At 48.4% G+C, this 26,198-nt stretch overlaps 1 protein-coding gene across 4 annotated transcripts in view; it reads left to right on the plus strand.

Moving 5' to 3' along the window:
- Nucleotides 1-190: 190 nt before the first annotated feature.
- ATP2C2 (ATPase secretory pathway Ca2+ transporting 2) overlaps nt 191-26,198 on the plus strand; it is a 72,917-nt gene continuing 46,909 nt past the window's right edge. Inside the window, exons 1-5 of one of the 4 annotated variants that reach the window (XM_032486879.1) lie at nt 191-2,256; nt 4,046-4,186; nt 6,653-6,800; nt 7,425-7,581; nt 12,714-13,899. In XM_032486879.1, coding sequence (XP_032342770.1) covers nt 13,801-13,899 — 99 coding nt within the window. In that variant the 5' untranslated portion in view covers nt 191-2,256; nt 4,046-4,186; nt 6,653-6,800; nt 7,425-7,581; nt 12,714-13,800. Of the gene's footprint in view, nt 3,236-4,045; nt 4,187-6,652; nt 6,801-7,424; nt 7,582-12,065; nt 13,900-26,198 lie in introns of those variants that run through there. The other 3 variants (XM_032486881.1, XM_032486882.1, XM_032486880.1) reach the window with 3 other exon arrangements.

Here is a 26,198-nt window from a genome sequence, read left to right on the forward strand (position 1 = left end):
AGGGAATGTGCTTTGACAGGTCAAAACTAGCAGACAGTAAAGAGAGAGGCACCCAGCTCCGGACAGATTTCTCCCTGCAGGCGCCTGTGGGCTGCCGCCTGAAATTCCACCATCAGAGCGTCATCTGTTGATAGCTTCGAGGCCTGCTGGAGTGTGGATTCCTCTGGAAGAAGCTGGAGGGGGAGACACCGGTGTGTGGGTGTGTGGGTGTGTGGGTGATCACAAGCCTGGTGGGCAAGTGCTAGGATAAAGTTTATGTCATCTCCGGGCATCTGTGCCAGGTGAGAAGTCAGGAAGGGCTTCCCAGAGGAGGGCATGTCTGAGCTAAGTTCCTGAGTACAAGTTTTCTGTCACTGTACAAATTACCATCGATGACAGAAATGTATCCTCTCACAGCTCTGGAGACCAGAGGGCCACATCAAGGTGTCAGCAGAGCTGGCTCCTTCCTGAGGCTCTGAGGGACAATCTATTCCATGCCCCTCTCCCAGCTTCTGGCCGTGGCCGGTAATCCATGCCATTCCTCCGTAGAAACATCACTCCAATCTGTGCCTCCATCATCCCATGGCCTTCCCCTCCACGTCTCTGTGTCCCAAATTTCCCTGTGTGTTCATTTATAAGGACCCTAAGTCCAGGATCATCTCTTCTCAAGATTCTTAAGTACACTGGCAAAGACTGCATTTCCAAATAAGGTCGCATTCACAGGTTCTGGGGTCCTGGGGGTTAAGATATGGACACAACTTACAGGGGGAAAAGTCAGCTAACTTAGACTGGGGAAGAAGAGGAAAGACATTCCAGGTAGAGGGAACAGTATGTGCAGAGGCACAGTTGGACATGGCTGGAGGAAGGGGAACTCTGGAAGTGGGAGGATACAGTGTAGGTTAAGAAGGTGCTCGCCAGTTCACATCTTGAATTTGAACTTGACCGTGAAAATTACAGGAAACCACTGAAGGGTTTTCCTGGGTTATTATCTCATTTGCTTCTCCCTACATCTCTGAGAGGCCAGTCTGATGATCCCCATTTACAGATGAAAACACTGAGGCTTAGAGTGGTGATGTTGTATGCCCAAGAGCAGACCATCAGGAAAACGGCAGATGCAGGATTTGAACTCAAGCCTCATCTAACTCCATGATTGGAAACAAATGCTGCAGGGATTTAAAGGCTACTCGGGAAGGAGAAAAGCAACAGAAGCGCGATCAGGTCCCAACCTCACCGCTCCGCCTGAGAACAGTTTTCTAAGGCGGGGCCTGCGGGCTGCCATGTTGGTACTCTGAGTTATCAGTCTCCTTGGCCACAGCTGATTGGTAGAGAGCCTGGTCACCTGACTCAAGCTAAGCCAATCAGGTTCCTCCCCCAAAGAACACGCCCTTGCGTCTTCCTGACGCTGGAAGGTAGCATGGCGGCGACCAGGAAGCTGGCTAAGGAGCCTCCTCGCTCAACAGTGTGGCCTTAGGCAACTTCTTGAACCTCTCCAAGCATCGGTGTCCTTCTCTGGAAGTCGGAAGGATGAAAACAGCACTTTCCTGCATGGCTATTGTAGGATTATGTGAATTTCGGGTGAAGTTTTTGCCCAAGACCTGGCACACAGCAAATGCTGGGCAAACCTCGGCTGGCTCGGCTGGTGGTGGACAGAGGGGTGGGACTTGGAGCTATGTGGAGGCCACCTCCTGCCTTGTTCCGGAGGAAGGGGGACAGGGAGAAGGAGCCGGAGAGAGGAGGAGAAGTCACTGGGTCTTGACAGCTTTCCAGGACTTGCTTCCAACTGATAGTAGACTTGGCTGCCCTCCTTGTACTGAGGTTCAAGGAAACGGCTCCGTGGTCCCCACTCGCTGGCCGCCCCTGACTTAGCCCTAGGCTAGCACACAAAGGGGGTTTTGTTATTTGCAATCAGAACCAAACCCAACCCAAACAATACAGAACGCCACCCCCAAAATGCCTTGATTGAGACAGTTTGGCGAGCTGAAGTCCCCATGGAATCCACTGGAACCACCTTTGAACTGGATGCCACGGTTTTCCTGCCTCAGACCCGGTGACCACGTGAAGAAGCTCCCAGCAGGTCCGAGCTACAGTGTGAGGCAGCTGCCGAGACTCCTAAGCGGCCATCCTGCCTGTGACTGCCCAGAGGCCTCAAGCCTGGGGAACACATGCACGGCCTCCCCGCCCCACATTCCGTGCCCACGCCTCCTGCTCCCACGCCTCCTGCTCCCAGATGGGAAGGCTTCTGGAAAGTTCCACACAACTCGGGAACTTGTTGAACAGGTGCGATGAATCCTTGCCCATTAGGTGTTACCCTGGCCAGACCGGGGCTGGAGAAGGTGTGAGAGCTGAGTAAATTGGGGGAATTAAAATCTCACAGGTTATGTGCTGAAGTGTGTGCTAACGTCTAACATCCACTGTGGCCTCAACAACCCAGTTGGAAAGATATCATCACCTATGTTGACAGCAGAAAGAATTGAGGCTTAGATAGTGCAAGTTTCTAGCTCAAGGTCACCCAGTTACTGAGTCGTAGGGGACAGTTTTTTCCCCACCTGAAATCAAGTCTTATTATGAACACTTTAAATATAAACAAGGCATAGAAAGTGGTAGAATGAACCTCTCTGGACTGATCAGCTAGCTGCCATTGTCTCATCAATACCCTCAAATTTTGCAAGAGGAGAGTCTGCAATATTTTAAAGTAATCCCCTGACATCATATACATCACCTGGGAGCACTTCAGCATGCATCTCTAACAGATGAGGATTTGGGGGAACATAGCCTTAAGGTCATTATTATCACAAGATTACCTGGATGGAAAAGTTCAAGTCGGAACTGCCACACTATGTGCCCTGGGAGGGAGCACAGCCCCAGGCAAGTCCTGTTCTTCCAGGACAAGAACAGGCAAGGTTACTAGAGTAGCAGCTCCCAAAGTGGGATCCTCAGACCAGCAGCAGCCAGCATCAGCATCACCGGGGAACTCAGAGATGCAGATTCTCAGGCCACCCCAGCCCTACTGAATGAGGGGCTCTGGGTTTGTCTCAGGCAGCCTGTGATGTAGCACACCCTCCCGGTGACTCTGAGGTCGGCTCAGGCTCCAGAACTGCCACTCTCGAGGAAGACAGCGGCACAGGGACGTGATTCGCTTCTTACATTCAGTTGATTTATTATTTATACACATTCTGTCTCTTCACCAAAGGATGCTGGGCGGTTGGCCTTAAGTGGTATTGTCTTCCAGCTGACTGAGGAGCCCAGTGGTCAGTCGGTGAGTCCTGGCTCCTCCTGCCACTCCCGAGATGGCCTTGAGCCAGTCTCCTATTCCATAAAATACACGATGACAGCGCCAGCCTCCTAGGCCAGCTGTGCAGTGAAACTACTAAGTGCTTAGAGCGGTTCCTGGTGCATAGCAGGTGTTTTGGAAGGACTTGCTGTTCTTACCAAACGGGTGACAGGGCTGAGGTAGGTGGCCTCATCTGCATGCCATCATAGGATGCTTGGGTGTGAGCTTGAAACATGTTACCAGGAACCTGACTCTCACAGGCAGGGCTGGGAGGAGGGGCCTCCCAGGAGAGAGTGGGAAGGAGATTTTGGGACTGCTGGGAAGAGCAGGGAGTTCCCCTGGGGCAGGGAGGCTGCAGGCACTGATGTGGCAAGAGATAGTAAGGGAGGAGCTCATGGTTGCCCAGGGTGATGGGCTCCCCAAAGTCCCAGGGAGAAGATAGGAGAGGGGCCTCCCAGCTTCAAGAGCTGTGATGCCCCTGGGAGCCTGAAGAAGGTTCCTCTCCCTTGGGGCCCAGTGGGGAGACAGGAGGCAGGAACAGTCAAAGATTATGGGGGACCCTGGACACCAGGAAGGCTAGGGGTAGCAGGAGGTTGGGGCTGGATTCTGAGCTAACACTGTGTGACAGTTGCCCGGGGTTTGGTTGTCCCCAAGGCTCTGAATCACGAGTTAAGTGTTGTTAGTTTAAATAGGACACAACCTCTCAAACCCTTAATTTAAATGAAAAAAATCTAACATTTTAGATGTTAAAAAAAACTAACAGATTGATAGAAATCTTGTTTCTTTTGCCTGCAGGCATGTGAGAGAGGAGTCACAGGATTAACCTTTGAGAGGATAGAGCTGCCAATCATACAGTGTGATCAGGACAGCAAGTTAGGAAGTGAGACCCCGATCCACCTGTAGACATTGGAGAGGCTCCCGGTGTGAACTCCCAAGGTATTTCATTTGAAAAATATGCTTATATTAACGAGTCCTGCCCCCTTAAAAATTCTAGAAAAAGCGGTCACTTCTGTAGCCTAACACACAGGTTCTGGTCTCGAAATGCCATTTCCCATTTTTTGAAAATTAAAAAGCAGGGTTTCTTGGAGAAATAGCTGATTCTAAGGCTGAAAATGTACAAAAGAAGGCTGGAATATTTTGTTTTCCCAAATGGCAAGAGGACTATCAAAAAGAGACTCTTTGGATTATGCCACAAGAACCCAAAAGCCAGCTTGAAAAGGCTCCCTGGGGCCGAAGACATGACCGTCGGAGCCTCAGTAAGGATAAAATTGCAATGGATTGAAACCCATCTAGGTTTAAATTCATGAGTTCACAAAAGTGTTTTTAAAATCTAGTGGGCACACAAACTAACACAACATTGTAAATCAACTATACTTCAATTTAAAAAAAAAAAGAAAATGAGTGGGTACCCTTCAGAGGCTGATGGGAACCAGTTTGTTATCTTGAAAACCCGGAAAGGGAAGGTATCCAGGAGTGACTCTGCCTTTCCTGGTCCCCTTGGTAACAAATCATGGGTGGAGGGGGGAGCATCTCTTGATAAAATGTCCCAACAAATACACGAAAAGGCAAAGACAGGATTAGAATATCACATCCCCAGACTGCAGGGATCTGGACATGAGCATCAACAGTACTAATGTCACAAAAAGACCACAAGCCACGAGGAGCCTCCTGATGGAAGAACAGAGGACCAAGGAGATGAAGCTGGAGCCTGATCCAGCCTCCAGATCCCACTGCCAGTTCTCAGGAAATTCCCAGGACGGAGGGACCCGCAGCACTGCACTGGAGTGTGCAATCAGCAAAATCCAGACTGAGGGGAATGCTAGAGGTCAGACTGCCTGAGTCTTTCAAGAGATAAAATGTAAGGGGTTGGTGGGGCGGGGAGATGGATGAGGCGGTGGGCAGAGTAACGGCCTCAGAGGTGTCCATCCCAGTCCCCAGAACCTGGAGATGTATGTGTGACGTGACGTGGCAAAAGGGACTTTGCAGATGTGATTGAGTTAAGGGTCTTGAGAATGGGTTAGCCCTGAACAGCCCCGGAGGAGGTGGGCAGTCTTCTTCTGTTCTAACTTGTAAGAAACGAGGTTCAGAAAACAGGTCCATTTCTCCAGGGGTCCTGGAAACTGGTGGTAGAGTAGAAATTGTCAGAGTGGATTGCTTTCCCCAAGTCTCTGCACCAACCGTTCTGTGCATTGAAATCTTTCCCCTCCCGTCCCCGCCTGGATGTTGTGCAAGTGCTCCTCTTCTAGACTGTCCGTCTCCACCCTCCTCCCATGCACTGGGCTCCTCTGTATCCTACAGTCCTGGTTCTCCATCACCTCTTTGGGAGTCTTCCCTGAGCCGCCCAGGGAAGCCTCACATGTGCCCCCTCGTGCTCCCACTGGGTCCTGCCCGAGGTGACATTGCAACACATGCCATGTGGTTTGCTCCTTCTCCAGCCAGAGCTCTTGGAGGTAGGGACCATGTCCAGCTCATCTCTCTCCCAATATCCAGCTCTGTGCAGGTGCATGGTAGGCTCTAAACACAGGATTGTTGAATCAGTGAGTGAGCAAATGGGTGAGGTTGCGTCTGCCTTCCCAAATAGGCTGAGAGCTTCTGAGAAGGGGCTCCCTGAATGTAGCACGATGATCAGGCTTGCAGGTCCCGGCGTCGGCTCCAGGGACACGACTTCTGGCTCACCCTCTTCTCTTGGCTGTGTGGCTTAGGTCAAGTTACTCAACCACTCTGTGCCTCCCAGGTTGGGTTCCCGTGTGAGAGGTGCTATCTCCTGGCGGTGTTGTCACCTGATCCAAGCAGCCTGTCTCCTCCTCCGCAGGCTCTTAGGTATTTGTGGAATGAACGAACCAGCTCACCTACCTACTGGTTAAACCAGGTTCACTGCGGCCGCCCCTTCACCCCACAAGCTGACTGTCAGAAGTCTCTTTGTGTCCAGGCTGGCTGCTACAGACGGCAGCGAAACCCAAAGCCTGGGGAACACTGATCATGTAGGTGCAGCTGGAGTATCTAGTCCAGCAACCCTGGGAGCGCCCGCCTTCCCAGGGGGTGGGCCGTGCTCCACGATGTCATTGTCCCTGGGTCTTGCCTCTTCAGTTTCACTGTGGCCAAAGCCCTCGGTTGCCTCTCTTACTTGTTTATCACTTCGTCACAATGTTAAGCACCTACTATGCACCAGGCACTCCTCCGGGGATTGGGAATAAGACAAGAGTCATAGGAACAAATTCCCTGCTCGACCCACTGACAGTCCGGTGGGGAGAGGGGGGGCCTGATGGTGAACGTGAACACATCGATGAAGTCAGTGAATAAAAGCTATGGAGGAAAATAAATCAGGATAGGGGAGGGCAGGGTGACAGAGGTGAGGGGACACATCTCTTTCTTTTTTAACATCTTATTCTGAAATCATTACAGGTTGGCAGGAAGCTGCACAGGTGACACAGAGAGACCCTGCATACCCTTCACTGAGATCCTCCAGTGTCACACGTTACATAACCGCCATGCCGGATGGAAGCCGGGCCGCTACAGTGTGGATGTGTTGTTTCCATGTATGGGGTCTCAGGTACAGACCCGTGTAAGGACCAGCTCTATCAGGAGACAGAATTGCTCTGTCATCATATAGTCCCACCATCTCTAACCCCTGCCAACCTTGAATTTGCTCTCCATCGCTCTAATTTTGTCATGTCAAGAATGTTCTGTAAGTGGAGTCATACAATATGGGACCTTTTCAGGTTTGCATATATTCTTCACAGATTATCCACGTCTGTGTGCCTGCTCCCTGCAACTTTCTTTACCCCAAAAAACTTCAGGGAGCACGTCCAAAAGGTACATTCTCTTACGTAACGAAGGTAGTGCCAGAAATCAGAAGTTCACGTCTAGACAAGGCTATTATCTGATTCACCAGTTGTCCCACTGATGTCCTTTCTAGCAAATAGTAAAGACATTTCCCCCAGATCCAGGAGCTGATCCAGGATCACAAGTTGCATTTGATCATTATGACTCTTCAGTAGTCTCTTCTCATCTGGAACATTCCATGGCTGTCCATTGCCTTTCCTGACACTTCTGAAGAGCACAAGCCAGCTGTTTGCTGGGCTGCCACTCCTAGTGGGAGTGCTGTTTCCTCCTGGTGGTGCTTGGGTTCAGCACTTTGCCGGAGATCCCCTAAAGTGAGGCTCTGTTCCCTCAGTGCACAGGAGGCAGGACACACGATGTCCTTTGTCCCATCGGTGGTCCTGGCGACCCTGCTCCCTTGGTCCAGATGAGGTCTGCGGGTTTCTGCACCATCACGTGACTGTTCCACTTTGTATTTCATAACTTTCTCATGGAGACACACTCGCAATGGGGTAAGTACCCTGTTTTCTCATTAACCTTCCATCTGCTTTCTTTTTTAAACGTTATCAGAAGTTTTTATGGAAGCAAAATTTACCTACAGAAAGATACACAAAATGTGAATTCTGCTCAGTGGGCTGTTACAAAGGCAACATCCGGACACTTAAGCCCAGGCCTGAAGGGAGGAGGGCTGGGCCTTGTGACTCGCTGAGGGGAGAACACGTCTGGTGAGGGCCCTGTGACGTTCAAAGGCAGGAGGCTGGACTGAGCTCAGCTTGTTTGACCAACAGCCAGGAGGCTGGGGTGCGGGGGGTGCAGGGAGGAGCGGGGTTGACAGGAGGGCCATTCTAACAGCTGCTTCTCTGAGCGCTAGCCCCACCCGTTGGGCACCACCTATCTGGGGAACCCTCAGGCTCTCCAAACTTTCAAAGGGAGTCACTGAGAACTTTGAACACTTTATTATATCAGAAAGCCAATAGAAATTGTACATGTAACTCCCCATCTGGCTTCCCAGTTTAACTACATATAAACACATTCCTTTTCCATTTTTCCATTCAACAAATAAGAATTCAGAGCCTCCTTTTAAAATATAACACCTTCATTGAGATAAAGTGCACATCACATAAAATCCACCATTTTGACCATTTTAAAGCCTGCAGTTCTGTGGGTTTTAGTATATTCACGACGTCCTGCAACCATCCCCTCTGTCTAACTGTAGAACGTCATCATCACTCCAAAAACAAACTCCATAACTTTCCGAACTTCCCTCTCTACCCAGCCCCCCACAGTCACTCATCTCCCTCCCTGTGGATTGATTGGCCTGCTCCAGACATTTCATATGGATGGACTCCTACACTAAGGGTCCTTTTGGGTCCGACTTCCTTCTCGCAGCATGAAGCTTGCAAGGTTCAGCCACTTTTTAGCGTGATCGGAGTCCCATCCTTTTTATGGTCAAATCACACATGTGGCAGGCATGGACCACATCTGTTCAACCATTCACTGCTATGACATTTGGGTTGTTTGCACTCCGTGCCTTCTTTTAAACTTGTCAAAGTAATGAAATAGCGTAACTTTGTGGAAATCATGGGGATGGTGGGGATCCCCTGCAGGACCTCTCCCTTGGTCCAGAGACAAGGAGAAGTGCAGTTCAGTTAAAACCTGAAAGGTGAGCCGGAGTTAGCAGGACAAGAGTTTGGGGTGAGGGGGTACTGGGGAGTGTTCCAGGCAGAGGGGGTGGCTGGGGCAGAGGCTGGAGGGAGAGAGTGCACACCTTTGAGAATGGAAGGGGTCTGGCGTGGCTGGAGAGGGTATGTGGTGAGAGAGTCAGAGGGCAGGGCTTCATGGCCTGGCTGCAGCTTTTTAAGAGTCTGGACTTTAACCGAGGGAAAAGGAATAGCCAGGGGATGACAGGAGCAGGTGTAAGTGTGCTGGGAGGGAGGGAGTTTTCAGGGGGCAGGACTTTTAGGGCTAAAATGGGGACCATCCCAGCCAAACCGGGATGGTGGGTCACCTCTGAGTAACCCTGGGGAGCATGAACTGGTGAGTTTAAATCTGAAGGCCTTGGGCCTTTTTGGATTGGAATTCTCTTGACTCTGGGCCACAGGCCTGGATGCTTTGCAGTTTAGTAAAACAAAAGTAGATATTGAAAGGGAGTTGAACTTCCAACTTATCTATGACGTTCTGGAAAAGACAAAACTATAGAGAGAGTAAAAGGGTCAGTGGTTGCCAGGGGTTTGGGGTGAGAGAGGGATGAACAGGTGGAGGGCAGGAGATTTTGAGGCAGTGAAACTATTCTGTGTGATACGGTAACGGTAGACATGTGACATCATACATTTGTCAAAACCCACAGAATATAGAACAGCAAGAGTAAACCGTCCTGTAAATGATGGACCTGATACATGGTGAGCTTGCCCTCCAGCCATACCACCACCTTCTAGAAGGTTCTTTACCTCCCCCATCCAAGATCATTCCTTCCTCTTCTGAAAGTCTTCCAGTAAAGATGTTTATTCACGTGCTGGGGGAAACAGTGGTCAGTAGCTACTTGAAGAGTGATGAGGAGGATTCCCAGGCCCATCCCAGCCAATGGGGAAATGTCCCCGGTGATTGACTGGTGATGTCTGCCACAGGCGTAGGAGGAGGGAGTGGTGGTGGTGTCTGTGCTGGGTGTTTCCCTTTCAGGATTTAGCAAGTCCCAAGGCACCTGGTGGCAAGTTCTGTAGGGCTGTACCTTGTCTCTCCTGGTGGAGTTAAGCCCCCTTGGAAATCCAGAAATGCCCAGAGCTGTGGGACGTATTCAGCCAGTATTTCCCCATCATTTATCAAACAGTGACTGTGGACGAAGGGACAGAGCATGACATGAATAGTGCCTGGACTCAGGCTGCGTGTGGGCAAGTGAGGCCACAGTGCTGGTGCAAAGGTGTGAGTCGTGTCATATCTGCAGGTCTCACTGTGGGAACACGAGCCGAGCATAGTTTTGCCTGGGGCCTCAGCCCTTTCCCTTCCCTCCGCCTGGAATACCGTTCCCCCAGATGTCCACAAGTGTCACTTTGAACCTCATTCAGGCCACTGCTCAGATGTTACCTCTCCTACATGCTCCAGCCCCGCTTCCTCTCCAGTCCCCACTGTGCTCACTCTACTCATTTCCAGGGGCAGCCGCAAGTGACCACAAAGGTGGTCAACATTAGTGAAACGACATTAATTCTCCCACAGTCTGGAGGCCAGAAGTCTGAAATCCAGGTGTCGTCGGCAGGGCCAGTCTCCCTCCAAAGGCTCTGGGGTGAATCCTTTCTCATCTCTCCAGCTTTGGGGGGCTCCAGGTGGGCCTTGGCTTGTGGCAGCATCCCTCCCATCTCTGCCCCCATCTCCCCTTGGCCTTCTCCTCTGTATCTGTGTCTCTTCTTTTCTGTCTCTTACAGGGACACCCATCATTGGATTTAGGGCCCATCCAGTTAATCCAGGATAATCTCATCTTGAGATCCTTATCTCACTTCTGTCTTCAAAGATTATTCTCCCAAATAAGGTTATGTTCACAGTTTCTGGGCATGAGGACACAGACAAATGCTTTCGGGGAGCCCATGACCCAACCCACTACGCTCACTGCCTGACAACACATCATGTGGTGATCTATTTGCAGCTTATCACACCCACTGGGAGAGAGGGTACACGGGAGCGGGGACAGACTGTCGTGTGCAGGGGCTCAGCTCCAGGGCCACATAGCAGGTGCTTAAAAATACTTGCGGAATGAATGAAAGTGGCTTTACATCTCTAAAGTTTAGTTTCTTCATCTATAAAATGATTATATTATTGCTTGTATTCCCAGCCACTAAAAAAGCCAGACAGAGTTGAGGTTTATGCAAAGAGCCGTCCCTTCAAACTAAGTCCTAAAACTAAATATATATTTTAATATATATAAATACATTTGTGTATATGTATATAACCAGACATATGTGTAAGCATATTTACATATATGTAAATTACATGTTTACATGTATTTATAGAGATATATTTTAATATATGTAAATATACATATATCTCAAAGGAGATGCATCTACATATATGTAAATTACATATCTTACATATATGTAGATATATATATCTCCTTTGTATTCTATACCCCTTCTGAAAAGGATGCCTTCAAATCCCAACCTTATAATTTGCCAGTGAGGTTTATTACCAAATAAATTTCCAGTGCCTTGGGACAGCATCTCGGCTTCCCAACAGGGTGTATTGTTGGGAGATAATTTATGGGTCATGAAATGACACCACTTTCATAGAGAGAGAGTGAATGGGAGTTGAAGAGTATGACCTTATTGTTCAACATGCCCAGAGCAGATGTTTCAAGAAAGGCTGGATGCTTTGGTCTGAGTTGTGCCCTTGACTCTAAGACTGGTCAGAGCACCTGGGTCACCTTCAGAGCTGCCAGCCTTAGAAAGTTTCCCAGCAAACTGTCTGGTCTGAATGGATTTCTTGAGAGCAGACTCAAGAATTCGGCAGGCTGAAGGCCAAAGGAAAAAATGGACAGGAAAACAATTAAACTGGGTAATTCTGAACACTTCCTTGTCTTCCTGTGTCAGATCAAGTAGTCAAAAATACATAAAGACATGAACAACATAGCCAGAAAGTTGGAATGAATAAATATCAAACTGATTTACTAAGAAAAGTAGAGCTTACCAATACCCTTGTTTTAGTGGGATTGAAATATATACACAGATTGCATACAAACCAGGCACAAAGTCTCAATAGATTAAGAAAAGTTAGTAGACACATGTGCAGACTGCATTTTCTGATCACAATGCAACAAAAACAAAAATTAAGCAAATTCAAACCTAAGAGGGCTTGTTCAGCCATTCCAGTCACAAAGCTGGTTTCTTTAACTGCTTTCTCTGTGATCCACTCCATCTTTTTTCCTTCTTCTTCTTTGTGTTCTTTTTTCTTTCCGTCCCAACAGGTCTGGGTGTTGCACAATATCCCCAACCCAGAATTTACTTACTGAGTGCCCTGGGCATTCTCGTCTCTGATCCACAGATTCCAGCCTCGACAACTCTGAGCTGGAGCAGAGGCAGGACATTCAAGGGAAAGGCATTTGACCAAAACATCACCCCCTGCTCACAAACAGTCTGTTTATCAAACTTTCCCCAAAGCACTCAGTTTGAGGCGCCATCTGTCTTTTGTCGGAACCCTGACTCATGCAGATAGGGAGCGTCATCCCCATTTTGTGGATGAGTAAACTGAGGTGGAAAGAGGTGAGGAAAGTTGTGCAAGGTTACACATTTGAAAGGAACAGGCCTGGGATGCAAATCTGGACTCACACCAGTTTTACTTTTTCCATGATCTCTGGGCCTTCACTGAAATTGGTGGGGCTGCTCAGCATGGTGTCTGCAGCAAGAGGGAAAAGGCAGGAGGAACAAGAAGGACCGCTAGAACTGCTAATCAGGTTGAATGGAGCTCAGGTGGCCATCCCTTGGGGGAGCGGCTGGGCTCCCCCAGGGAGGGATGGCACAATTTAATGGACACATATGTCCTGTGGGGTCCTTAAGTAACCCTACTTGACAGATGAGAAAACTGAGGCACAGAGGAGGGGCACAGACTTCTCCAAAGCCACCTCTCTCTTAAGTGGTGGGTCTTGTTCTGAATTCCATTCCTACAGAAAGCCAAAACCCTTACACTTCTCAATACATCCATCTGGAGGCTGGGAACCATCCACACTGCACATTCACTGGTATTTGGGAGCCATTTGAGCCCAGCAACTTCCATGTGATGAGGAGGAGGAGGGTCATGCTGACGTAGCACCAACAGATGCTGTCTATGTCGAGCCCTACCCTGAGCTCTTCCTAGCCAAGGTGGTCCATCAGATGTTCCCACTTCACTATGAAGGAGGTGCTCTCGTGGTGGGCGTTTCACAGATCAGTAAACGAGGCTCTGAAAATGCAAGAAACCTGCTGGAGGTCCCACGATTAGCAAGCGCAGGCTCCCGTTGTGCAGGTGAGAATAAACAGCTCAGAGATCATGCAACACGGGAGGAGCCCAAAGGCAGTGGAATCCTCAAACTCTCCCGCATCTGGAGGTGAGGTCTTAGCTTTCTTCTCCTTAAATAATAAACTGGGAATCGCGGCTCAGAGAGTCCCTGTGCCTGGTCGGGAGCCTCCCACTCCCAGCAGCGGTAGGAATCGGACTCAGCTCCTGTTCACCGTGCTCTCAGTATCTTAGTCGACCACACTCCCTCGAGGGAGGATCACCTCGACGCTTGGTAAAAAGTCCAGCTTCCTGGCCCGCTCCAGACCCAGGGACTCAGGATAGGGAGGGATCTGGAAAACCGCTTTTTAAACAAGCGTTTGTCGCCCACCTCCACCCTATCCCCGACTCCAGCTGTTTCTTAGGTTCTGGCAAGTTTGGAAAACATCCCCAGCTATGATGCGCAGCTGCAGCGGCGGGGGCTTCCTGGGCTGCTGCGGCCCCCAAGATTGGAAAAGTCCCGGGCAAGCTCGCGGGGCGGGGCGGGGCGGGGCTGGGCGGAGCGGGGCCAGGTGTGCCAAATGCTGCCTGGTGCGCAGCCCCTCCCCGGGGGTAGGGCCTCACCTGCGGCGAGCAGGTAGGCGGCTACCTGGTAACCTGAGCTGGCCCGGGAAGCTTGGGCGCACGCAGCCATCCCCGGGCACAGCAGGGACCGAGGGACGCGGGCAGGGGTGGCCGCCGGCGTGACGGGAGGCTGAGAGAGGGGCCTCCGCCCTCTCACCATGGTCGAGGGACGCTTCTCCAAGTTCTTGCAGAAACTCACCTTCTCGGGCGCAGGCCACCAGTACGAGCCGCTGGAGAGGGGCGAATTGGAAACCTTGGTGAGTCCGGGCGACTGGGCGCGGGGTGTGCGACCTGACCCCCACCCTACCCCACCCCAAGACCCTATCCGCGCGCTGCGGACTGCGCTCCCTCAGCTATCCTGCCTCCCCGTGGCTCTAGAAAGGCGTCTTCATAGCAACGCCAGCTCGCGTTTCTGCTCTGGGCCAGGAGCTCGCCGTTTAACCCTCGCTTCCCAGCCCATTTTGCATATGCGAAACTGAGGCCGAGACAGGTTGAGTATGTCCCTTAAAGGGCACACAGCTAGCAAACGACCCAGCTGAGAACTTAACCTAGGCTTCTCTGACTCCGGGGAATTTAAATTCCTGGGTCTCCATACCCCGGCTGCTATCTGGAGTTTTTGAAGTGACTCAAAGTCGGCGGCGGGGGAGGGGGGCACAGGTGGTTATTAAAGAGAAGGAAAAAACAAAAATGAAAACTGTTACACAAATGTTTGAGCAGTAGTAGTAGCAGTAATGATGGGAATCAAGGTAAGAGTGGCCCTGCCTCCTAGCTTCTCTTCCCACCACTGCAGAGCCACAGAGCCACTTTTTGAAAGCCACTCAGATTTGTATGTTAACTTTGCAGTCTCCAGGGGACCCTCTAGGATAAACCAATAGGATTCTAGGGCCAGGGGAATTTTTAGCCAGTGGACAAACTGACAAAGCTGTCCCCCAAAGCCCTTCCACATGGAGAACCCAGAGGTGAAGCAGGGAGGACCGGTGACCCACCAACTTTGTCCTTAGCTTCTAAGCAGAACTCACTGCAGGATACAAGAGCAGAGAGCACTGAATTTCTGCAAAAGCGTTTCTGGGTTGCACTTTGTTTTTCTTTGAAGTGTAATCAGTTATTCAAAAATAAAATTTGCTGAAGTGGAATGAGCTCTGGAGGTGCTCATGGTCTTTAGACAGCTGAAGGGAAACCTCAAAGTTAAGTTTTCTCTTTGATGAAAGAGATCAGCTGGAAAAACTTGACAACAGTCAAAACATGTTGGTTGTATGAACCTTAAATATTTGTGCACTTAAAAAATAGTATTTTACAAATGGATGTTAACATGAGAATTCTGGTGCTAGGGTGCTAGACCACAGGGCTGTGTAACTAGCTGTTCTCAAATCTATTTTTCTGAAGCGACGTATTTATTAAACATGAATTGGATATAGAGTTATATGCCGTGTAACTTGTTCTGTTAAAGGAGTATGAAGTTAGTTTGCCAACATGGTTGCCTGTTTTATGTTACTTTTCCTTTTTTTTTCTTCCTATCTTTTGTTTTTTGCATCAAACTGGGTATTTTTCAAACACTCCTGATGTAGTTGGTTACGATTGGATTTTATAGGATGTCCAGGTTTGCCAAGTATTCAGGTGAGCCAGGTGCACCAGGTGTGGGGATGATGTAATATGAATAGAGATGCCGGGGTGAATTTGATCTCTGCAACAAAGTGGGCTTCATGTCCCCAAAGCTCTTCAGAGGGGCCCTTGAGGGTGGGACAGGTCTTCCTTCACCTGTCTGTAGGTATGTGGGGAGCGGGGGTCACCCACTGAATATAGACTAGGTAGGTGTTCTCAGCTGTCCCATGAAGGGTGTGTGATGGTACAGAGAGGTGGTGAGATGGGAGACCCAGGCAGCCAACAGCAAAGGCTGGCTGAGAAACAAAGTGTCCTGTCTCTAAAGGCGGTGTGTGCAATCCCAGGAAATTACAAGAAAAGTAAATGGGGAGTGTGATGAGGGAGGAGGCCAGCCGGGCCAAGTGAATTGCTTCCTGCCAGCTCAGCTCCCAGCCTTGGCTCTCGCACTTACATCCTGCAACTTGAACTCTTTTTTTTTTTCCCCTCAAGAAAGTTTGAAAGAGAAGCAAAGTTTGCTTACTGTGATCTTTTGCACAATAGTCAGAACTCTCTTTTATGAGCACTTACTGTATATGATGTCCTAGGCAGACTCTCAACTGCCCCACCACTTGGCCAGGTGACCCTAGTTGTAATACTAATTATTATTGAGAACTCTGTCTTTTTGCCCCTAGGTGAGGTTTATTATTATACTCATGAGACAGATGAGGATGGAGAGGCTCTCAGGTCAAGCCAGGTGGTAAGGATACACGGATACACCTGTGTACAAAACAAAGTTCACGGGGGCAGCTGGCAGTCAACAGAAAACAAGAGATGTTTAATTCAGAATCCAATGGTCTCGGGTATGATGGAGAATAAAAAAGCGGAGGGACTGGGCAGGGGGAAGATGGTTGAGACAGGCATGGGGGAGGACCCCCGAGTCAGGAGCATCCGAGGCTGAATCAGCACAGATCTTGTGGCTCCAAAGTTGGCTCATTCTTGCTGCATTTCCAGCATAATGAAAAGAAAAGCGTTTAGGAGACCCCCCTTTCATTACTGGAAAAAAGCTCTTTGCTGACCTGAGCTTTGGGTAAGGAAAACATTGAACCAGAAATTCTTGCTTCCCAGATGACTCAGTGCCAATTCTGGGGAATTTATCTTTGACCCTCAGGGCTCCCATCTCTTCACAGCTCCATCCTGAGCTGCCTTCCCAGTTGATGAACTAATTCATCTTCCTGGGGCTCCGCAGGGTGAAGACTGGGTTCCAACAGACCTGTGTAGTAGTCACCCATTCATTCAGTCTAGATTCATAGAGCACCTACCGTGTGTTAGGCCAGTGCTGCCTGCCAGGGATGGGGTGGAGAAAAGGTGCACAGGCTCCCTGCCCTTGTGGTACCCTGTCCTCGTGGCAGAGGTGGGTCCCAAACTGCAGATCCTAGTTGACTATTTAATGAGAAGGAATGTTTAAGATTCATAAGAATGGCAAAGACTAGGAGGTGTGGGAAGGGCAGAGTTGATGGAGAGTTCTAGGCAGAAGGGAGTGAGGGGCAGGGGTTAGTGGGAGAGGAGAGGAAGAGGCTGTAGACAGGGACAACACAGAGCCTTCGAGCCTGGTGAAGAGTTTGGGCATCATCTGCAGAGCAACAGGGAATCACTGAAACTTTTAAGCTGGGGCATGACATTCATTCATTTATTTACAGATGCACCAAACATGAGGAATGCAGTAAATGGGACACAGTGAGATTTGTGTTTTTAAGAGATCACACTTGGGTTGCAGGAAGACATTGTATGAGAGGGAGTTCTGAGGCTTTACATACACACGTGTGTGCACACAGATCATTGGTGTTTTTCAAAATTTAGCAATATATGCCATCTTCTTGAAGAAACGTAAGCTCCCAATGCCATCTTAAATTATTCGTATCAAAATGTGACTTATAAATAAGTATAAGCCTCATACTTGCAGTAAAAGTAGGTGTGTGCTTATAACTCAACTCGATAAAATAGAACTACATTTATAATAAAATTATGAAGTATAATATAATTATGAAGTACAAAGGTAGCAACTGCATTTGGACATGACTGATGTTTTATTAAAACTCAGGCAGCGACATTGGTTGTGTTCGTTGTCGATCACTATATAACCAAGCACTCCAAAATGCGGCAGCTGAAAACAATGAATGTTGATTCTCTCCCAGTTTCTGTGGGTCGAGCACCTGGGGGTGGCTGCGCTTGGTGCTCGTGGCTCCAGGTGTCTCGTGAGGTTGCTGTCCAGCCCTCACCAGGGTTGTGGTCTCATCTAAAGGCTCCCAGGGCGGAAGGGGACAGGATCCACTTATAAGCTCCCTGTTGTGGCTGCTTGTGGGTCTCAGACTGCAGCTGCATGGGCCTTTCCACAGGGCTGCCCCCTGGCTTGGCCGCTCTCTTCTCGAGGACGGATGATCCTTTTATCACCCAGTCTTGGAAGTGATGTCTCATCACTTCTGCCATGTTCTGTTCATTAGAAGGAGTCTGGGTCTCTCTGGTTCCCAAGGGGAGGAGTTACACAAGTGTGTGAGTAAGGGAGGCAGGGATGATCAGGGGTCATCTTAGAGGCTGCCTGCCACAGTGGTAGGAAGTAATAGTTCCTTAAATGAGATCATTCACGTGAAAAACAGAACCCCATGTGGCACAAAGTCTGCTCCCTAGTTGTCTGTTTTTGTTAGTGTTTTTATTAGTCTTAAGTTCTGTCTTTAGACTTTTGAATTTTGACTTTGACAAAGCTCATAGTGGCAATGTCTAATGCCATGTGTAAGTACAACATGGCATTTAAACACATCCAGAATTTGTTTGCTGGATTAGGGCAACCAGCCTCATACTTTACCCTAACTGTCCAAAATGCTGATTTTAAAGGCTGTCATTGGAGAATCATGGAACTGGCTGGTTCACTTGGAGATAAGGTGAGCGCCAGGCATTGTGGAAAGGATATTTCTTCACTTTGTCTTGATTACCATAATAGCTGCTCATCAACTGTGGCAAGTAGATTTGACAGAGGCTGGGTTCACTTACGGACCTTGCTTGGATTGGAACTCCGCTCTTCAAGGGTGAGACGTTTTAGAGCTGACTCACCGAGACCACTACTTTGAACCATGTGATGGCTTCGTTCTCCTGCCAGTTCTCAGCCACTGAGAAACTGTCATTCCTTCAGTGTGTCATGTGATTGTTGTCACAGATGCAAACGTGGCCCTAGTGTCACATCACAGTGCTGTGTTATAAGTTGGCCACCCAGAAGTTCTGTATCAGATACTCTATTAGGCTGATTATTAAAATACACATTCTCGGTTTGGAAGATCTTAGAAAACTTGTGGGCTCTTAAGAATATGTCTGAAGATGCCATTTTAGAAACCTTGCCCCAAATCCAATGTCATAAGCTGTTTTGTTCAGGATAAGGAATCCTAGATCCCCTGAGCCCCTAAGAGGAGGGAACCAGCAGGCTTGCAGATGGCTGTCTTCTTGTGTCCTCGCCTGGTCTTCCCTCTGTGTCCTGATCTCTTCTTAACAGGATCCCCGTCAGATTAGATCAGGGCCATCCTAATCAACTCGTTTTAACTTAATCACATCTTCAAAGGCCCTGTCTCCAAATACAGTCACAGTCTGAGGTACTGGGGGTTAGGACTTCAACATACAAATTTGGGAAGAACACAGTCCAGCCCATAACACTGTGTTACTGGTGGAAAATATCTGGAAGGGTACTTGGTGGGGTGGGGAGCCGTGGGCCCCCATGGGGAAATACGTAGTCTTCTGCTGAAGTTGCAGACCCTCTTAAAGTTGTGTTTATTAACTCCACCATGTGCCCCAGATCCCTGGAAATGGACTGTATTTTTCCGGCTGGGCCGTCTTCCCCACAACCTTCCCCCGGGGTGGTGAACGGAGCCCAGCAGAACACGTGTCTGATCCAACTTGAAATTCAAGTCCACGCCAAGGGAGAAGTGTTCAGAATTCATGATCCTGGAGTCCCTGGAGGAACAGAGACTTAAAACATCTAGAACAAAGTCAGGCGCCACATGTAATTACTCTTTATATTTCAAATCACTGAAACCAGCCTCCCAGGTTAACCAGGTCTGGTAACTTTACAGCTGACAGCTGGCATCACCACTGAGAACATCTCAGAATCCTCCTGACTATGCCTCTCCAGCAAGACTGAATTTGGGGGACCTCTTGGGTGTAGGGGAAAGAAGATTGGCCTGGAAGCCCACTCCTAACCAGGAAATCTTGGTTTAGGCCAGGGATGGGGGCCAGAAGCCCAGAGTTTGAGCCCGAGGTCCATCACCAGGGCTATGTGAATTTGGGGAAATAGACTTTGTCTCTCCACTTCAGTGTCTTTGTCTGCAAGTGAGCTCGTGCTCTTAGAGGCTTTGGGTTTCCTCATAGGTGGCTCTTCGTGAAGATTAGGTTAGGTGATGTATATAAATACTTACACGGGCCTGCCTTCCTCAGTGAATGTGGTAATAGAACAAGAATAAGCGAGAGCATGTGTTTAAAGCCCTGCACAGTGCCTAGTTCAAAGAGTGGCAGTGGTTTTTATTATCAATCATAACTGTCTTGTTCCTTTTCTAACCTTGGGTCGAGCACTCAGCTCCATGCTCAGGGAGGTACTCAGTGGTGGGGGCAGAACTGGCTACATAATTGGCAAGATGAAAATATGGGGCCCCTCCTTGAAAAATGACTAAGAATTTCAGGATGGCGCCAGCAGGGCATTGCATGCAGCACGTGCCCTCCTGAGCACACCCACGGAGCCAGCCCTGGAGTGGGTGGGTCATTGTATGAGGTCCGCAGTCAGGGATGCCAGCAAGGTCTGCCAGTTGGTTCAGCCTCTGTGCAGACCATTCTTCTGACCCTCACGTATCTTTGTGGCTTCTTTAGATCAGCTGTTCCCCAAGTGTGGTCTGCTACCCAGCACTCTTGAGCTGTCACCAGTCCTGGGGTGGTTCTGATGCTCACTTGAGTTTGAGAACCACTGCTTCTCTATCCCTCTGGCATCCATTTTCCAGAGGCTGGACCCTTTTAATAAGCAAAACACCTATCTTACCAAACAGAGCTGATGGTCTGGTGGGTAAGATAGATAATCATCAAATAATTATACTAGTGGATGTATCATTGCAAACAGAGATGAGCCCCATGAAGGAAAGCAGCACGTATAACAGAGGAGTTGGAGACAGCCTGTGTATGGGGGAGTGGTGGGGCTGCCGCTGTAGCAATCTGGGGAGACTTCCTGGAGGAGGTGGCAGATCCTTGGAGCACTGAGATTTGCACGCAAGCTACACGTTCTCCCGTATTTGTCGCTTTAATTTTTTGACATCAGCCACATTTCATACATACCCTGGAGTGTGGCCTCCCTCCTCTAATCTGGGAGCTGCCTCTAGTGAATTCTGCAGTCTCTTTCGGCAGGACCTCATCTCCAGTTTCAGAAATCACCCCACTGGACTGCCCTTCTCTCTGTGCCTCCCATCCCCATTACCAGCATATTGAAATTTGAGCGACAGTTTCACCTTCATTGTTCGTTGAGTTAGGCTAATATTAGCTGCTATTTTTCTACTGTCTTTTATGAACCAGGAACTATACGTGTTCTATTCTTAATTTCCCTCCCTCTTTGTCCTTTCTTCTTTTCCCTTTCTAAGCTCTTAGTTTTTTTTCCTTTCTTTTCATAAAACGCAGTAAGAATGGGCACAGTATGAAATTCCTCCTTCACCCCCCCCCCACTTCTTTGCTTTCACTTTCCTCCTTGGTAGGGGGTGGAGGGAGGGATGTCTCGCAGCTAATCAGTTTGCAGTAATCAGATTATCCTTTGCTTGGGCGTTCCTGGCCCCCTTTCTAGGCAATTCTAGAGAGGCTGTGGTTAGGAGCACTAGAGTCTGCAGTGCCAGCGACCTTAATATCAAGTCTCATTCTGCTACTTGCCAGCAGAAGACCTTGAGCAAATTCCTCTGTTTTTCCATGCCTCTCTTTTCTCTTCTGTACAATGGGTGTACAAGCCAGAGATCTGTTGTGGGGTGGAATGAATCGATATGCATAAAATACTTACAGCAGACCTGATCACAGTGATTATTATTATTGATATACAACTACCTAAGTCTCTTTGCATTTTTAAACATACTTAGGGTCATACTGCACATACCATCTGCAACCCTTCCGCCCTCCCCACCTCCCTGCAGCACATCCAAATCAGGCACATTCTTTTTCATCTTCCCCTTAGGAAGTACTTTAACTACTATTTAAATTTTGTACAGTACTATTCGTTTTTAAAGATGTATACGCTCATGTAATCCTGACCACAATAAAAATATAAAATACTTTCACCATCCCCAAAAGTTTCTTTGCAAGGACATTCTTTTCTAACGGCTGTGTAGGCATTTTTATTTAATCCTCCTCCCCAACTGATGGGCATTTAGGTAGTTTCTTTCCTTTAACTTTTAGAACAGTGGTCCACTGAACATCTGTGGATGCACCACGTTATTTTGAATCCTTGCACAAATCTCTGCAGAAATCTGAAGCTTAGAAAGTGATGTAATCCACCTCGCCTCCTGCTGCTCTCCCAGGAATTTGGACCCAGGTCTGCCTGAATTTTGTGCTTGGTTTCTCCACTCATACTGACCAGGTTCCTCTTCTATTATGTTACTGTTTTCCCCATTGTAATTAATTAGTATTTTATGATGAGTCATATTGAGGCTATGGCAATTAATAGCCTCACACCATTTCTTGCTCTTAGTTTTTAGTGTCTGTTGGTGATCCTTGCCTGAATCAACGACTTTTACAATGTTTGCTCGATGATGATTTTTCTGATTCCATCGTTCCTCCCTCATTTATTAATGTCCTGGTATCAGGACACACTGCCCCTTTGCCCTCTTCATTGAGTCATTTAGGTATTCACTCATATATCACCATGAATTCATGAGTTCCTATTTTATTAGTGTTATTAAGATTTGTTGCCATCATTTTTAAAAAATATATATATTTTTATTGAAGTATAGTCAGTTTATGATGTGTCAATTTCTGGTGTACAGCACAATGCTTCAGTCATACATGAACATACATATGTTGTTTTCATATTCTTTTTCACCATAAGTTACAAGATACTGAATATAGTTCTCTATGCTATACAGAAGAAACTTGTTTGTTTATTTTATATATAGTAGTTAGTATCTGCAAATCTCAAACTCCCTATTTATCCCTCCTTCCCGCTCCCTTTCTGCCCTGATAACCATAAGTTTGTCTTCCATGTCTGTAAATCTGTTTCTGTTTTGTAAATAAGGGCATTTGTCTTTTTTTTTTTTTTTTTTTTAGATTCCACATATGAGTGATATCATACGGTATTTTTCTTTCTCTTTCTGGCTTACTTCATTTAGAATGACATTCTCCAGGGCCATCCATGTTGCTGCAAATGACATTATTTTATTCTTTTTTATGGCTGAGTAGTATTCCATTGTATAAATACACCACAGCTTCTTTATCCAGTCATCTGTCAATGGACATTTAGGTTGTTTCCATGTCCTGGCTATTGTAAATAGTGCTGTTATGAACTTTTGGGGTGCATGTATCTTTTTGAATTAAGGTTCCCTCTGGATATATGCCCAGGAGTGGGATTGCTGGATCATATGGTAACCCTATTTTTAGTCTTCTGAGGAATCTCCACACTGTTTTCCATAATGGCTGCACCAAACTATTTCCTACGAACAGTGTAGGTGGGTTCCCTTTTCTCCACACCCTCTCCAGCATTTATCATTTGTGGACTTTTGAATGAGGGCCATTCTGACTGGTGTGAGGTGATACCTCATTATAGTTTTGATTTGCATTTCTCTGATAATTAGTGATATTGAGCATTTCTTCATGTGCCTATTGACCATGCATATATCTTCATTGGAGAATTGCTTGTTTAGGTCTTCTGCCCATTTTTGGATTGGGTTCTTTGTTTTTTTCTTATTAAGTTGTATATTACCATCATTTTTTATTTTGAGGCTCAGATTGTCCTAGATTCGGCCAATAGAAGGCCCTTCTCACAGTGACTTTTGTGTCCTCTGGACATTTTCCCATCATTTTTGGAGCACTTGCCTACTTTCTGGCATTACAAGAAATTCCAGGCTCATTTGTTATTTTCCCTGTCCCTACCATGGAATCAGCCATTTCTCCCAGAAGTCTTTGCTCTTTTTGCTGGAAGACTGGTATTTAGAAACCAAGGTCTGGTGCGATGTGTGCTTATGCTCCTGGGATATTATGGCCCTTGGGTCCTCTCAGAGCAGGCATGGATGTGTACACTGTGGATCCATACGTAGTTTACACCTGTGTGTATGTGTATACATATATTTTTTAATATATTTGACCACAGATGTCAATGCAATAGGTACCACAGGGTTGGCGCCAGCCCTTTGTATATTTGTAACTCCCTTCTCCAACAGTGAGGGTGCCAGCTCCCACTATCTTTGGTATATTTACCTATTGCACAATCTCCTGTGTAACCAGACTCCTGACCTTGCCAGCCACCTGTTGGCCTCCAATCCCATAGGCCCCCACCTAGCCTGGCCATCTTCCCTCTTGGCCCCTGCCTGCGTGGGCCACCCCCTAGCAAGGTATGTACTCTTGAGTATCTCCTTCTGTTCTGTTGGCAGTTCTGTTTGTGAATGGACCCACAAAGGGTCATTTGGTGAGAGAAGACTCTTGGAGGATGTGGGCCAGCTGCACTGGCCACAGCGCTGAGCTTTGCTCAGCCACCACCACGGGAAGCGGTGTAGGTTAAGAAGCACTGTCCTCTATAACCCATCACTGCTCCTTTTACTGCTTCCCCCTTAGGCGGTCTACATCTGCTGTTGCCCCTGGCAACCACCTGCCACTCCTGCCCCCTCCAGCCCTGGCATGGCTCCCAGCCTCTGGGGGCATTGAGATCTTCCAGGTGCTCAGTGCCATGACCCATCTTCCTTCCCAAACACTGTGCTGGGCACTTGGGTGTAAGTTGGATAGGACCAGCCACTGCCCAGTGGAGCTCACGGTCCAGTGCTGGAGGTGGACAAGTGAGTCAACAGTGTGCTGGGCATTAGAGGACAGGGAGTCTCGGAGCTCAGAGAGCCAGGTTCCTTCTGGGACTTTCGGTAGATGATTGATGATGTGTCAGTTTCCTCGGGCTGCAGTAACAAATGACCACAGAGTTGGTGACTTAAAACACACAGCTTTGTTCTGTCGCAGTCTTGGAGGTCAGAAGTCTGGCGTGTGTCTCACTGGGTTAAAATCAAAATGTCAGCAGGACAGCTTTCCTTCTGGGGGCTCTAGGGGAGAATCTGTTTCCCCGCCTTTTTCCTGGTTCTGAAGCCTATCCACATCCCTTGTCTTGGGGCCCCCTCCTCCACCTTCAGAGCCAGGAAGCATATTACTCCAACCTCTGCACCTGTTGTCATGTCTCCTTCTCTGCCTCTCCTGCCTCCCATGTGTAAGGACCCTTGTGATGACATGGGGCCACCAGGATAATCCAGGATGGTCTCCCCAGCTTCAGAGCCTCAACTGTCACATCTGCAGAGTCCTTTTTACCAGGTCAGGTCACGTATTCACAGGTCCCGGGGATTAGGACGTGGTGTCTCTGGGGGCATTACTGAGCCTCCGCTCCCCTCTGCGCTCACCACTCTCTCGCTGTGCCACTTGGAGGACCCAGAAAGTTGTGTTTTTCTATTTTCTCCCATTTGTGCAACACAATATCCACCAGAAAGTGTTCTTGTGTTTTTATAGAACATAGACTGAAAGGGCTGGCTCAGGAATCAACCAGTGCAGCCATTTCTTCATCTGTAGGACGGGGATAAAAGTCTCCTCCACCCTAAAGTGCTGCTATGATGATGAAATGAGCTTGTATCTGTTGAATGCTAAGCAGGATGTCTGATATCATAATGTTAGCTAGCTATCTGCTGCTTCATTAGCATCGATTGTTGGAGCCACGGTTGTGTTTCATTGTCCTCATGATCTGTTAGCTGCTCTCTGCGCCCCCCATCATTGGCCATCTCCTCTTGTCTGCCTGACTCCTAGAAAGACCTGGGGGCACCTGCTGCCTCAGGGCCTCAGCCCCACCCTTCCTCCAGGAAGCAGAAGGACCCTCCCTGCTTGGGCTCCCTCAGCTCCCCTGGGGCCCCAATACTTCCTACCTGGTACTTGGCCCATTGGTCACGGCCACTTCTCTCCTCCAAGATGGCGGCCCCTTAAAATCAAGACCCAGGGGGTTGTTATTTGAATGCATCTCCCAGCCAGGCATCCTCAGCTCAGTTCCTGCTGTGTATTAGAATCGCCTGGGGCTTTTAGGAATCCTGATGGCTGGGGCCCCACTCTGCAATTGGCCTGGGGATAGGCCACAGCACGTGTATTCTAACACGACCCCAGTGGTTCCCTAACTCTGCGGTGCATCAGAATCCCCTGGAGAACGTGTTAAAATACAGATGGCAGGGCCCAACCCCAGAGATTCTGATCCATCTGTCCAGGATGGGGCCTGAGAATCTGCATCTCTAGCGAGCTCCAGGTGAGGCTGAGCTGAGAACCACATGTCGAGAACCTCCAGACTAAAGTAAAACGATAAATCATAGAAACATGCCTTGGGAGAGACTGGTACAGAAGTCTCAGAAAGAGGAAGTGTTTGCATTGAGTGAGGCTCGTTTGCCCCTCATTTTAAACATCACCTCCTTCGTGACACCTGGCCCATTGTTCTTGGGTTACTGTGACCCTTACACTATTCCCCTCCCATTTCATTGATCCCAAGAACTACATCCACCCAGATTACAAAATCCTCAAAGGATTTTGTGTGGTTCCCTGGGCCCCGGGCTGTCTCTCTTTATAGAGGAGGTGTCCCCGTCCTAGCGTTGTCATGTGGGTCACAGTTGTCTCTCAGTTTGTTCCTGCCTCGTGTTGCAGATGTCCAGAAGATATCCAGCTGGATTTGCATTTCAGATAAATGTTGGATCACTTCTTAGTAGTCATGGGTCCCATG

Source organism: Camelus ferus, chromosome 9 (assembly GCF_009834535.1).
Source record: "Camelus ferus isolate YT-003-E chromosome 9, BCGSAC_Cfer_1.0, whole genome shotgun sequence".
Classification (NCBI taxonomy): domain Eukaryota; kingdom Metazoa; phylum Chordata; class Mammalia; order Artiodactyla; family Camelidae; genus Camelus; species Camelus ferus.